Genomic DNA, 12187 nt, shown 5'->3' on the forward strand with positions numbered 1-12187 from the left:
TCATTTCATGTCTTAAGATTTATTTCTTTTAGAGAGGTTTGTGATTGAGATGATGACAAACCAACTTTTATCAGTTGGAGTCATGAGTGGCTTTAAAAGTACGGCAGAAATCTTTCCTAAATGAGCCTGACATCTTATACCATAAGAACAGATTTTATTTTAATCTCTTTTCCTTACTGTAAAAATAACACATAACAATAAACTATAAATGCATAGGGAGAAGTTTTCCTCTCGTGTCATTGAGCTGCATCAAAAGCAACTCATTTCAAGAGAGAACAGCTGGTATAAGGAAAATGTGGTCAAGTATTTATCACGGTCATCATAGAAGAGTGGTGCAATTCAAGGTTCAATTTGTTTGGTACTTGGAATGGATTTCAAAGTTTGTGTTAAAATTGATTCTGATTTCTTTCTTTTATAGCTGGCTACGGGCAAGCTCTAGTCAGCTGGTAGAAACAGGGTATGAAACCTCCTGTAAGGTTTGGAGTGGAAAAGAAATGCTCAACCATTTTCACGAAATGGGAATAACCAATATTAGTTTTCCCATTTTACAGGTAATGTTGTAAGCTATATAAATGAGTACCAGAGTTGCTAAACATCTTAAAATACCCGAAAACTAAATGTTAATGCATCTGTTACTTTTCTACAATTTTGAAAAGCTGTCTAAAAATTATAGGTGATGAAAACCAGGAGTAATCCATTTGAGCTACTGCAACTTGCAGAAAATCCATGTTTTAAAGGTTAAAATTGATCATGTACAATTATCTTAAACTGAGCCAGTTAGTCACTGATAGCTTTGTCTGTTCTGTCTGTCTGCATTTTTTATTGACTGTTGAAATGTGCTTAGAGTATTTTCAACCCTATCCTTTCTTTTTGTGTAAGCCAAAAGCTCTGTTAGTTTTCCTTTCCAAGTCTATCTTCAGTCAGACTTTATAGGTGTCGTAGGTGAGCTTTTAAAGCAGTGTGCTGGTTGTCTTGCATCTATACTAACTTTGCTTTTGGGAAGATAGATCAGAATGTTAACGTGGAATTTGTTTGCCTCTCATAGAAACACCTTTCTGCTGTCTTGGAAAAAGAAGAAAAAATATCAATGTTTGGTAAAGAGGAACTTGTCGAGATACCTATCGTGAGCTCTGCCACTCAGATTGTGCTGAAAGGGTTATTCATGGTTCTTTTATATCTTTTTAAAGATAACAGCAGGTCAGTGTAAATACATAGCCTGAGCTGAGTGGTGGTGTTCAATTCAGCTGCATTGCCAAACAGTCTGTTTCATTTGTGCGACACTTTTGTTATAGTGTCTGGACTCGGAGGAAAAACTAACATTTCAAAAAGCTTTGGGAAACTTACTTGCGTGGGAAGAGTTCATTGAGAACTAATTTAAATACTACCAAATTATATTGGTTTCACTCAGGAATGAATTCAGATGTTGAAGAAATTTATTTGAAGGTTAGAGATGAATTTTCTTGATGCGTTGCCAAGTTAAATGTGCATGGGTTTTGTTTTTCTACGTAGCACTTATTATTTGACTTCTGTCTACTAAATTCCAGCAGCTAGTAATGCTTTAAACCTTATAGTTAAAAATATTAATTACTGTGAGGCTTCATTATTTATCCAAAAGGAGAAGTGACAACTATTGAAACTTTATATCTCTTGCAGAGTTACCGGCTTGTAGCGAAGAAGCCTTCACAGCCTGCATGAACAGCTTTTCTGTTTTCAGATGTTGCAGCTTATAAAATTATTTCTACTTAAATTGTAAAGGCATTGTGGCAACATATCATCTTTGCCTTTTATGAACTTAATGCTTAGTTTGCTTAACTGTAGTTTTAATATTTCTGTGCCTCTTCATAGGTTTGCAGATGATTACAGAGTTGCTTTGCAACAAACTTACGCTTGGACAAATGAAAACCAACCTGATGTTTCAGACACAAGTGCTTTCCTTACAAAGACCAAACATAAAAGGAATTTGCGGCATAAAACTGTAGTCCACATGCTTAATTTTTGGTGCTTGAATCCTGCTGTGGTAAGCTGGATGTGAAGGAACTAATTTTGAATGATAGCAAATAGATGTAGATGATTGCATCTGTTTTCTGAATTCCTTCATTTCTCTCTCCAACTTAGGCTTTTTCAGACCTAAATGATGTCAGAACAATTGTTCTGACCTCTGGTACACTCTCTCCAATGGATTCATTTTCTTCCGAACTTGGTGTGAAGTTTTCTATTCAGCTGGAGGCAAATCATGTTATCCGGAACTCACAGGTAAGCTCCTGCAGAGTTGTTCCCTCCTTTCAGGTATATTGCTGGCCGTTGTGAAATAAAGGTAGCTTGCAAATAAAAATACTGACAGATGCATTCTGTGAGTGTGAAAAAAAATGTACTGACCAGGCTGGTACTTGGAATTATGCAATTGTAAAGTCAACTTTTGAATGTACCCCCTCCATTTGAAAATGTAATGCTATGCTATTTGGTAATTCAGTTTCATCTCAATTACTGTGCTCTTCTGAAGTACTAAGTGCCAGGATTCATTTGCTTAGAGTGATATCTTAATATTTTACTTTGTCTTTAAAGTTTCATTGTTTAGCATTATGTAATTTAGCACGTTTTGTGTCGCTTACCTTAGTATTAATTTTTTAAATGTGAAATACACAAGGTTTGGGTTGGCACCATTGGAGCAGGCCCGAATGGTCGGAAGCTGTGTGCCACGTTCCAGCATACAGAGACCTTTGAGTTCCAAGATGAGGTGGGAGCACTTCTGCTTTCAGTGTGTCAAACTGTTGGCCAAGGAATTCTGTGTTTTTTGCCATCCTATAAGGTAAGGAAATCTCTCTTCATATTTTTCCTTTAAAAAACAACTGCTGTACTTGAAAAACATACCGTGAATTTTTTTGTTCTGCACATTAACATGTGGATGCATATGGAATAAATACATTGCAGTAACATAATTATATTGCATTGCAACTTCTTCAGGCTTGTGTTGGCTGCTATGCTGATTTGTTTTTTGAAACAGCAGACTCATATTTGTTTTCTACAATGTCTGTATCTCAGTAATGATGACAGGAGGACGATTTTTTTTCTTTGTTTTTTAAGTGCTTCGAAACTATGAAGTAAAAAGAACAACTTTGCATATTTTTTGTATACTATATGAATGCTGTGTTCATCCAGTTCATTGCTTTCCTTGTTTCTTGTTTGCTTTCATTGCGCTGAAGATTGTGGTGTATTTTTTCCTCAGTCTGATGGGAATTGCTCTCTGGCATCAGCTGAAAAGAATCAAATTTCTCAATTTCAGCGATATCAAATTTCACTAACAGGTATCTAATTATGGTTAATTTGTACCTCACAGAAGTTCTGCTTTCTTCTCCATTAGTTCAGGTTATTTATGGTCAGCTCTAGGGAACAGGAGTATTAACCTGCAATACTAATCTGTTATTCTTGCCCATTTTTCAGGTAATATTTGCAAGAATTTGACTTTTTTTCCATTTTAAATTCTAAAAAAACCTTAGCAATGTTTAAATAAACCCAAACTCAATAACCAACCATAATAAAACCATAAAAGCCCCTACTATACAACAACAACAACCCTGCAGTCTAATGGAAAAATAAAGGTTTCAGACCCTTTTGCTCATCTCCAGGGTTCCTTGCAAGACAATATTTTTTAAAGTGAAAGAAGACTTGTCTATTATTATTATTTTTTTTTTCCAAGCTTTCACGTTAGTTTGATCATTTAACTGAATGAGAAATGATAAAACCAACAAGGGTTAGCAAAGCAAGGATTTTTCTTCTTTTTTATTTCTGAGTCTCTTTAAGGGATTCCGGTCATCAGTGCAGTTGCTGGCTGCAACCATTAGGTGACCACATTAGACCAGGTAATGTACAGTCAGTGAAAAAAGTGGATTACTGACTATAAATTTTTTTTAACTTAGCTCACAAAACTCTGCTTATACACAATGACAACAATCTGAGAACAAATTTTGTACTCAGTTCATTTTCTTAAGGAATTTGTGGGCATATTTCAGTTTTCACTACCATCGCTGTTCTAATTAGCATTTAATGTTAAGCAGCATGTGATAATTGATCTTGTTATATACAGACCTGGCAAATGCTTTGGAAAGTTTTTATGAGCATGGTAATCTGAATTGAAGGTATGGAGAGACTTTGTAATGACATTTAGTAAAGAAGGAAAGAGATTGCTGGACAGCTCGGGTCCCCTTCCCCCTCTCACTGCCCTTATGCTTTGCTAAAGGTCACCCAGCTAAACACGTTGAGTGTTTTTTCTTTGTGGGAATACTTCCATGAACCCAGCAAAAGTATTGATAAATATAAATTGCAGACAATTGAAGGATGATATTTTAAAATCACATTGCCAATATTTTTCTATGGATGCCCTTTTTCATTCTGCTGCTTCTTTTATTCTGGATTGGGTTGCCTTTAAAACTCAGAGATTAATTTGTTGAAAATACAGAATAATGTAAGCATAAGTATATTAGTACAGGGAAAAGAAGATATTTTTCTTTCATCGTCATACAGAATATGGTTTACCTGCAGATTTGCATTTCAAAACTGCTTATCAGAGATTTTCATGGGAAGATTGCACCTTTTCAAGACATTTTTCAAGGCTGTAGAGATAGAATTAATGTACCTGGTCATGTTCCTCACTAAATTAATGATTATGAGTTAGTCTGATATCTTCAAAAATTAGGTTACTTCCAAAACTTCAGTTTCTACTCCCTTAAAAATAAAAGGACAAGAAAAAAAGAGGCAGAGATTGCATCTTAGGCTTTAATAAAATATGAGTGCATTTTCTTTTCTGTTGTGAGAATGGCATGCTTTCTAGCCTTTATCAGTGGGAACAGAGGCAATGGAGGTGTACCACTGCCCACAGGAAGCAGAGGCAGAAAAGCCAGTCTGTGTGGCACGGTGTGTCATGATGAACTGTGCTGGGAGCATGGAGCCAGGAGACGAGTGCTGTTCTCTCGCTGCTTGTCCTCTTAGACAGGACAACGTCTTTACTCAACATCAGAAATAAAATAAATTTATGGCAAAAGTAGAACAAATCAAACTATTTAATCTTCTTTCAGCTCTGGAAGTTTAAGGGGCTTTTATAAGTTTATTTCTCTGTATTTTGCCTGGAATTTCAGGTAGCACTGTAAATGTTAAAGAAGTAATGCACCAATTCCAGGTGAAAGTGATGAGCCGTGTATTCATGTCAGAGCCTGTGAAACTTGAGCAGAAATGTAGTGATTTGTTTCAGACTACTCGAGTGCTTAATAGAAGAAGTCCTACTCAACAAGTACAGATGCCGAGGTACTTGGAAGTTTCTGTGTGCAAATAAATGGAAGGCAAATACATTTCTAAATGTCACAACTTTAACCTAAGAAGAGAGAACAAGGTGCTTCTTCTAGAACATTAGAAATGTCACCAGGGTATGGTGCTATAAAAGCTAGCAGTTAAGTCAAATACTCCAAAAAATGATAGCAGAGAAACTTGCCTTTACCTTAATTAAGCATTTTTACAGCAAATACCTGAGATCAATAACACAATGGAGAAAAAAGTATGCACAAGCAGAAAACAGTGCACATTTTGTAGTCTTCTGTTATAAAGAGCTGTGATGATGTATTTAATGTACAGAATAGTCTCCAGTAACATTATTTTTTGGTAATTAGCAAAGTTCCAGCATGTTGACTGGTTCTTTTTAATATAAGCTTAACTTATTAAATTGCAAACCAAGATACTTTTTAGGGCTACTAAAAACACACTGTTGATACTATGCAACAAAAATGCATTTATGTGAAAATCAGTAGCAACTCCAGAAAAAACACTCTATAAAAGAGAATATCAGAAGGTGAAAAGATTACTCAGAAATCTAAGATGCTTTTAAACAAGATTAAGATAAGGACCATTAAGGTTCATGTCGCCGACCTGTCTGCATTAAGATATATCTTGCCTGGTGCCTGCATCTTAGATGATTCATTCAATATGTGTCATATCAAAGTCAAGGTATCCAGCGAGGAGAAAAATGCTAATGCTTATAAATTTTAGTGATAATCCATCATGATGAATTAACTGACCTTTCTTTAGTAGCTCTTTTACAAAATAAGCTCTGGACAATAATGGTAATGGGGTTTTTTTCTGTGTTTTTTTTTTTTTTAAAGATATTTGTTAATTTGTATCTGCTAATTATTGACTCATAACTCAGAAGTAAAATTTTTAAAATAGGTGGTCAAAAGGCTTTGGATGACTTGGTTCTTAAGATATTTGCTTGAGAATCAGAGATTTTTTTTTTTCTACTTTGTCTCTGCACCTATAAGAGGTAGGCGGTGTCCACCATTGATTCAGATTGATCATATTTCTTCTGTATCTCCTTTCAAAAAAACTTTTGAAGTCAGATACCAATTTTAATTGATAGTTGCATAGTGTTGCTGTGTATTTTGTGTTATGCTGCCTCAAGTAGATTTGTGGAGGGGATAGCTGGGAAAATAAGGGAATTCCAGGAATACAAGCCTAAGAATATAGAAATATTAACTACTTTATTCTTTCTTTTGAGAACCTCTAAGAAGTGGCCAAATGGCCTAAATCTACAATTTAAATATTACTTGCTGTACTATCTATGAAGTATTTATATTCAAATGTCTGTAACACAGGTTTTCTTGTACCATTTGCATTGCTGTGTGTTTTAAAATGCAGGTAGCGGTGGATTGGGGTTTGCAGCTATGTTGCTATGTGGAAGAATTCCACCCTTAATGAATTTTAAACTATGAGAGTCACTTTTTCACTGGCAGAAATAAATGCTGAATTTCATTTTGGAGTTTCCATGGATCCTGATGGAAGTTCTATCGATCTCATTCTGTTTTCTTGAGTGTCTCGACTGGTCGTCTTGTCTTCAGTAAGGACAGACAGCAGGCAGCCAGCTAACCTGTCTTAACTGGAGCACCTATGTTTGTCACTTTGACTCTTTTCACATTTAAGGTATCAGCCAAAGTAGTGGTGCCGTTACAGAGAAGTGGTTTTTTCCCATTCTTTTGGTGTACTGTTCTTGGCAGTGCTACATGACTTTAGGTAAGCACACCTCAACAACATCACTTAACGCTCCGAGCAGAGCACAGCAATTGGTCCAACTCAGGCTGTTTTCATCAGGCAGACTCTTTGGATTCCGTTTAGGTAGTTTGGACCTCGGTTTAATCTCTGACTATTGCACTTTCCTGCCATTACACAGCAGTGTGTCTGCATTGGATACGAGCCCAAATCCTGGGATATTCTGTCTCCTGGCCTGGACATAAATGTGCTACCTCCATATATGACAGGCTGAAGGAGGGATACAGTTTCAGTATTAATTCTGAATGTCTGTCTCTTCTTAGTTCAAGACTTGTTTTTTTGTTGTTTTTTTTTTCTTTACTGAGATTTGTTTGAGGTTGGTAGAAAAAAGTAATCTTCAGAGCTTTGTCATAGTGGCAGAAAATGCATTGGACCTAACGGTGAAAAAAGAGCAGAATATGTTCATTTCTAAAACTTTCCTGAAATACAGTTTTGTAAACAAATTATAAGAAACCCATTTTGCTATCATCAATAAGAAAAAATGCTGCTTTCTGACAACTTCTATTTATTTAATGAATTACTTCAATACATTCACAAAAGATGGTAGTCTGTTTGGCCAGGCCTATTAAAAGCATTAAGATTTGAGCACTGGCTGTTAAAATGAGTAAATGGCAATATCACAAAGTTAAACAAATGCCAAAAAACATTTTCCAGAGTACTGGGGTTGTAACAATACCATTAATGAGGGCAAAGAGGTTTTAATGCAATTTGCACGTTCTAAAGTTTCAAAAAGAGGTTTTGAGTTAGTGCATTATTAATGTTCTGAACATCTGGAACTGTGTAAGAGCCACAGACATTGAGCAAGTGCAGGGTTTCCCCACCAGGTCTGATGCTGACTGATTTCCTCCCCAGCGAAAAGCTTGTTTTAAGAAGTTTGAGACAGTAAAATGACAATATCCAGATAAGAGATAAACATTCCACGATGCCTTTTTGCTTGCAGTGTATGCGGAGGAAAAATTGGAGACCGTTAGGTTTGTGCAGTTAAAAGGTGAATTTGAAACTAAAGAGGAAAATTGTGATTTGCACCCAGATGGTGCTCTGAGGTGCAGTTGCACTGATTGCAGAGGAATTACCTAATGCCAGCGGCTGGGCTCCGTAAGGTTGCTCACATTTTTCTGTTGGATGCATTTAGGTATAGTTTGCAGGGATAAATAATCTATCAGGAGTAACATTCTCCTTGATGTCCTTGTTTGGTAGCTGTAGGAGAGCTTTGAGGAAGAGATGTGCTCCTATGTGTAGATCTTTGCAGGAAATGGGAATCTGTTTGCACCCAGCATGTTTTATGACACAAATATGTAGTTTTAAATTGCATAAACATTAACTTTCTGCATCATTTTAATATTATAAAATGTAATTGAGTGCTACAACTTTTAAAAATGAGTCTGTAAAATATTGTTTCTCGTATCACAGAATTGTAGGTGTTGGAAGGGATCTCTGGAGGTTATCAAGCCCCTTGATTTCAATGTGTCTATAGTTTTATACGTCATAACCATAGTTAATATCCAACATCACATTCATTGGGATGAAGAGAAAGAAGGCCTTTAAGCAGGCTGGCATATCAGAGATAAGTTATGAAATAATTGTAAATTAATAATGATGCTCACTTTCTGCAAAGCATTTGCTTGCTACTCCCAAGGGAAAGGCATTCTCTTACTTCAGAAGCCGTATTTGTTTGAGCCCAACAGCTGCAATGCTGCTATTACAGTATGTAACAAACCCTAAAACCAAGAAAAGGCTTTAGGGAATAGAGTTCTGTCATCCTTGCTGACTCAAATTATGTGCCCATACCTAACAACTGAGGTAGAGTAAAATGATGCAAGAGTAATTAAACAAGTGAGAACCACTCTATGCCCCTGTCCTGGCTACAGTGGCTCTGTGCAGTGCCCCTTGGAAGTCACTAGGGTTTGTTTCAGGGACTGCAGACTGCTGAGGTTGGTCTTGTGACACTGAAGTGACCCTTTTGGTGTGGGTTTAATTTGAGAAGAAAGACTTGTGCCAAATTCTAAAGCTGTGTCTGTTGCCTTCCTGATGAAAATCTTAGCAGACTGATTTCCGTGTGATGGGACAGAAAATAAGTGGTCTAAAAAAGCTGAATTTTAATGACTTGAACAGTGCATTTCAACATTTGTACCTAATAAATGCAGATGAAGTCTTCTTTTCTTGTTGACCACTGTTTTTTCATTGCTTTTGACTCTCGCTCTGTACTAGTAGTTTTCTTTCTGATCTTTATCTTAACTTCCTCATGTTTTATGGTTTTTCTTGCTCCCATTAATCATATACAATATCTTTTCTTTCATTTTTATTCTCCAGTTTTTCGTCCTTTAGAAGTTTAAATGTCTGTAATATAAACTGTCTTGATATTGGAGCCCTTGCATTCATCCAAAAGGCCAATTTTCAGGCTTGGTGTGCATTATCTGAGGTGTCTTCTGAGAGCTACAATGGCTCCTTAAATCTTAATGCAATTTCTGAAGTCTACAGTTTCAGTTTATCGCACTGACTCGAGCGCAGAGGTATGTGAAAGGCCCTGCATGTGATGGAAGTGTTCAACCATTGCATCCCAGAACTCTTCACTGAAGACTGCTGAGGTGGTATTGCCTCAAATAGGAAAGAACTGTAGCAGAAGGAATATCGAAGTTTATACGAGAAGATAAGTAAAGATTCTTCTATGAACAGGTATATAACCTTTGCCCTCAAGTTCTCGTGCAGGCCTCCCTATTTCATGTCATCAGTTCAGTCAGGTTGCTTTGCCAAACTAAACCTGGGGATGGAGCAGGTGGATCACACCTTGGCAGGATCATTTCTTAGATTATCCAGGAGGCTACAGCAGAAATATTGCCCTAAAATAAGAATACCAGAGTCGTGCTGAATTACACTCAAAATGAATAATTGAAGCGCTGTAAAATAACTCCTAAGCTTTCAAAGCTGATGCTTGTTTTATTGTAAAGATTTATTACAGTGTTCTCAGTTAGAATTTTTTACTTTTTTGAGTTTTTTGAATCCATTGCTTGGTTACTGATGGCTTTTGACCATTCGCTTGCAGTACTTGCAAAGCAGGCTAAGAAAAGATGTGTGTCAAAGATAATTGTATACTTTCTCAGGCTTATAGCTGACAATCTGAATAGCTGCAGAAGATTTCTTTTCTAAATAGTATGATCAGATCCTAAGTATGCTGTGGTTATGGCAATAATTTTCTTGATTTCTGGGGAATTAGAAGTAATCCATGCGTGAGATGATCCAACAGCTTACTGCTGACCAAGGACCTTCTTTCTCCTTGTGATAGTTTTCCTGCTGCTCTAAATTTCATGTGAGCAATGGAAAGAGATTTCTTTCTTTTTATTTTTTTCCTCTTTTCTGGTTAGTTTTCTTCTGGCCTTGTGAACTGAGTTGCCTCATCAAGAGGTCAGAGAAGTGTCAGAGATGACTCAAGGGAAGAGCTCATGTAGGCTGTGAGCATGGTCACCCATTTTACAGCTAGAGCTCAGCCTTGGAGATGGAACAGTGTCCTGTGCTTTTTATTTAACTTACCTTTTTCAAAGGTTGACTTTAATATGAGTATCTGTGAAGGTGCTTATTTGGAAGGTGTGATAATTTTATGAAGTATGGTCCATAATAAAGTTGTTAGAAACTGTAGCGCTGTAATCTCAGACTGTGTCTTAAGTGGAGAGTTACTCAGATGGATATTCTGGGTGAGTGGGAATTTGGGTGAAGTGATATGAAAGAAATGAGATGTTTTGACTTCACTTACACGAAGGAGTGAGAATTCCAGGACTAGATTAAAGGAGCAGTGAAGTTTGAGCTGTAGAATAAATGGGTCTCCACTCTCCAGTTCTTCTTGGTTTCCAGAATCTGAGTGACTCGTTATATTCTGAGTCTGAAACTTCATAGCATTTTCAATCTGTAAGCCAAATAATTCTGCCTGAGGAGGAGGGAAATTGAACTGGCTAACAAAGTTCTCACGTAATCCTGTTGGAAAATAGCAATAGGGCCATTTTGGCTACAAAGTTGTCCAAACAGCTGCTGCTTTCTGTGAGAAGTGAGGATGAGATGCCCTCAGTTCTTCATTGAGCATTTCTGTACTATCTCCTCCCCAGAGAAGTACACAATAAATATCAAATAGATGTAAGCAGAATATGAATACAAGCTTGGGAGGTAACTTCTGGGTTGTGGAAATCAGTATTGCAAGAGACTTGAAATTATGAAATGCCCTCTGGCACTTGCTTTTTACATAGTGCAGATAGACTTTCTGATTGCATCTGATAGAGAATAGAATCTGCAGTGACAGCCTGCGGCAGATTATTGGGAATAATGCATTAAAAAATTATATGCTGTGTTGGTGGATGAGTGCTTTCCTTGTGAATTTCACACCCCGAGAGCAGTGCGGTTTAATATTTTATTGCTCTGTTAGTTTAAATACCCTTAGCATACAGCATCAGGAAAATAAACAGAAAATCTATTACTGTTTCTCACTTTTGAGCTCTGACTTGTCATAGTGCTGCAAGCTGAACTGTTGTATCTAGTTAACATGTACTCTCATTTCTATTGTAATAAGTCTTTTTCCTACCATACTTTTTCCTACTTGTTAAGCAGTAATTACATTGGAAATGATTTTAGGCAGTCAAGGAGTGACTGTACCCAGTTTGTGAATGATGAAGTCCAAACAATAAACAACAATTACACTCAGAATTCTTTTTTCTTTGAGAAAGTGGGCTGGAGAGAAGTACTTATTAATAAGGAACAATATACATAAACGTTTTTTTAAGAGGCTGCACCTTGCATAGGTTACATTGCCATTAATGCTGTTCTATACCATTGCAACCTGCAACTGCTCATGAAATCGTATCTTAGAAAACCAAGATTTAGTTTCCAACTGGGGAAAAACATTTGTGAGGAACCTCTGCTCTTCTGTCTAAGGAACCCTACCTTATCTCTCGATTGTTATCAAATATTATCTACTTACTTAACTGTGGTATATTGTTTAAAACTTTTGCTAAAGTCATTGCATAGCTTCTGAAAGTAATTCTTTATTGCCATGACTACAGAAAATTCTGTCACTCTGCATCTTTGTGTTCTAACATTTGCTTCGTTCTTTCACTTAGATCTGGGA

General features: G+C 36.6%; 1 protein-coding gene across 5 annotated transcripts in view; it reads left to right on the forward strand.

The window, feature by feature from the left end:
- Positions 1–12187, forward strand: part of BRIP1 (BRCA1 interacting DNA helicase 1) — a 103690-nt gene that overhangs the window by 11716 nt on the left and 79787 nt on the right. For all 5 annotated transcript variants that reach the window (XR_014887576.1, XR_014887575.1, XM_031556457.2 and 2 more), the window contains exons 10-14: positions 419–551; positions 1046–1197; positions 1846–2017; positions 2116–2253; positions 2645–2806. Coding sequence is in view for 3 of the 5 variants with exons in the window: in XM_031556457.2 (XP_031412317.2) it covers positions 419–551; positions 1046–1197; positions 1846–2017; positions 2116–2253; positions 2645–2806 (757 nt within the window). In the remaining 2 variants the exon portion in view is untranslated. The remainder of the gene's footprint in view (positions 1–418; positions 552–1045; positions 1198–1845; positions 2018–2115; positions 2254–2644; positions 2807–12187) is intronic.

This window comes from Meleagris gallopavo, chromosome 21, assembly GCF_905368555.1.
Source record: "Meleagris gallopavo chromosome 21, MGAL_WU_HG_1.1, whole genome shotgun sequence".
NCBI lineage: Eukaryota > Metazoa > Chordata > Aves > Galliformes > Phasianidae > Meleagris > Meleagris gallopavo.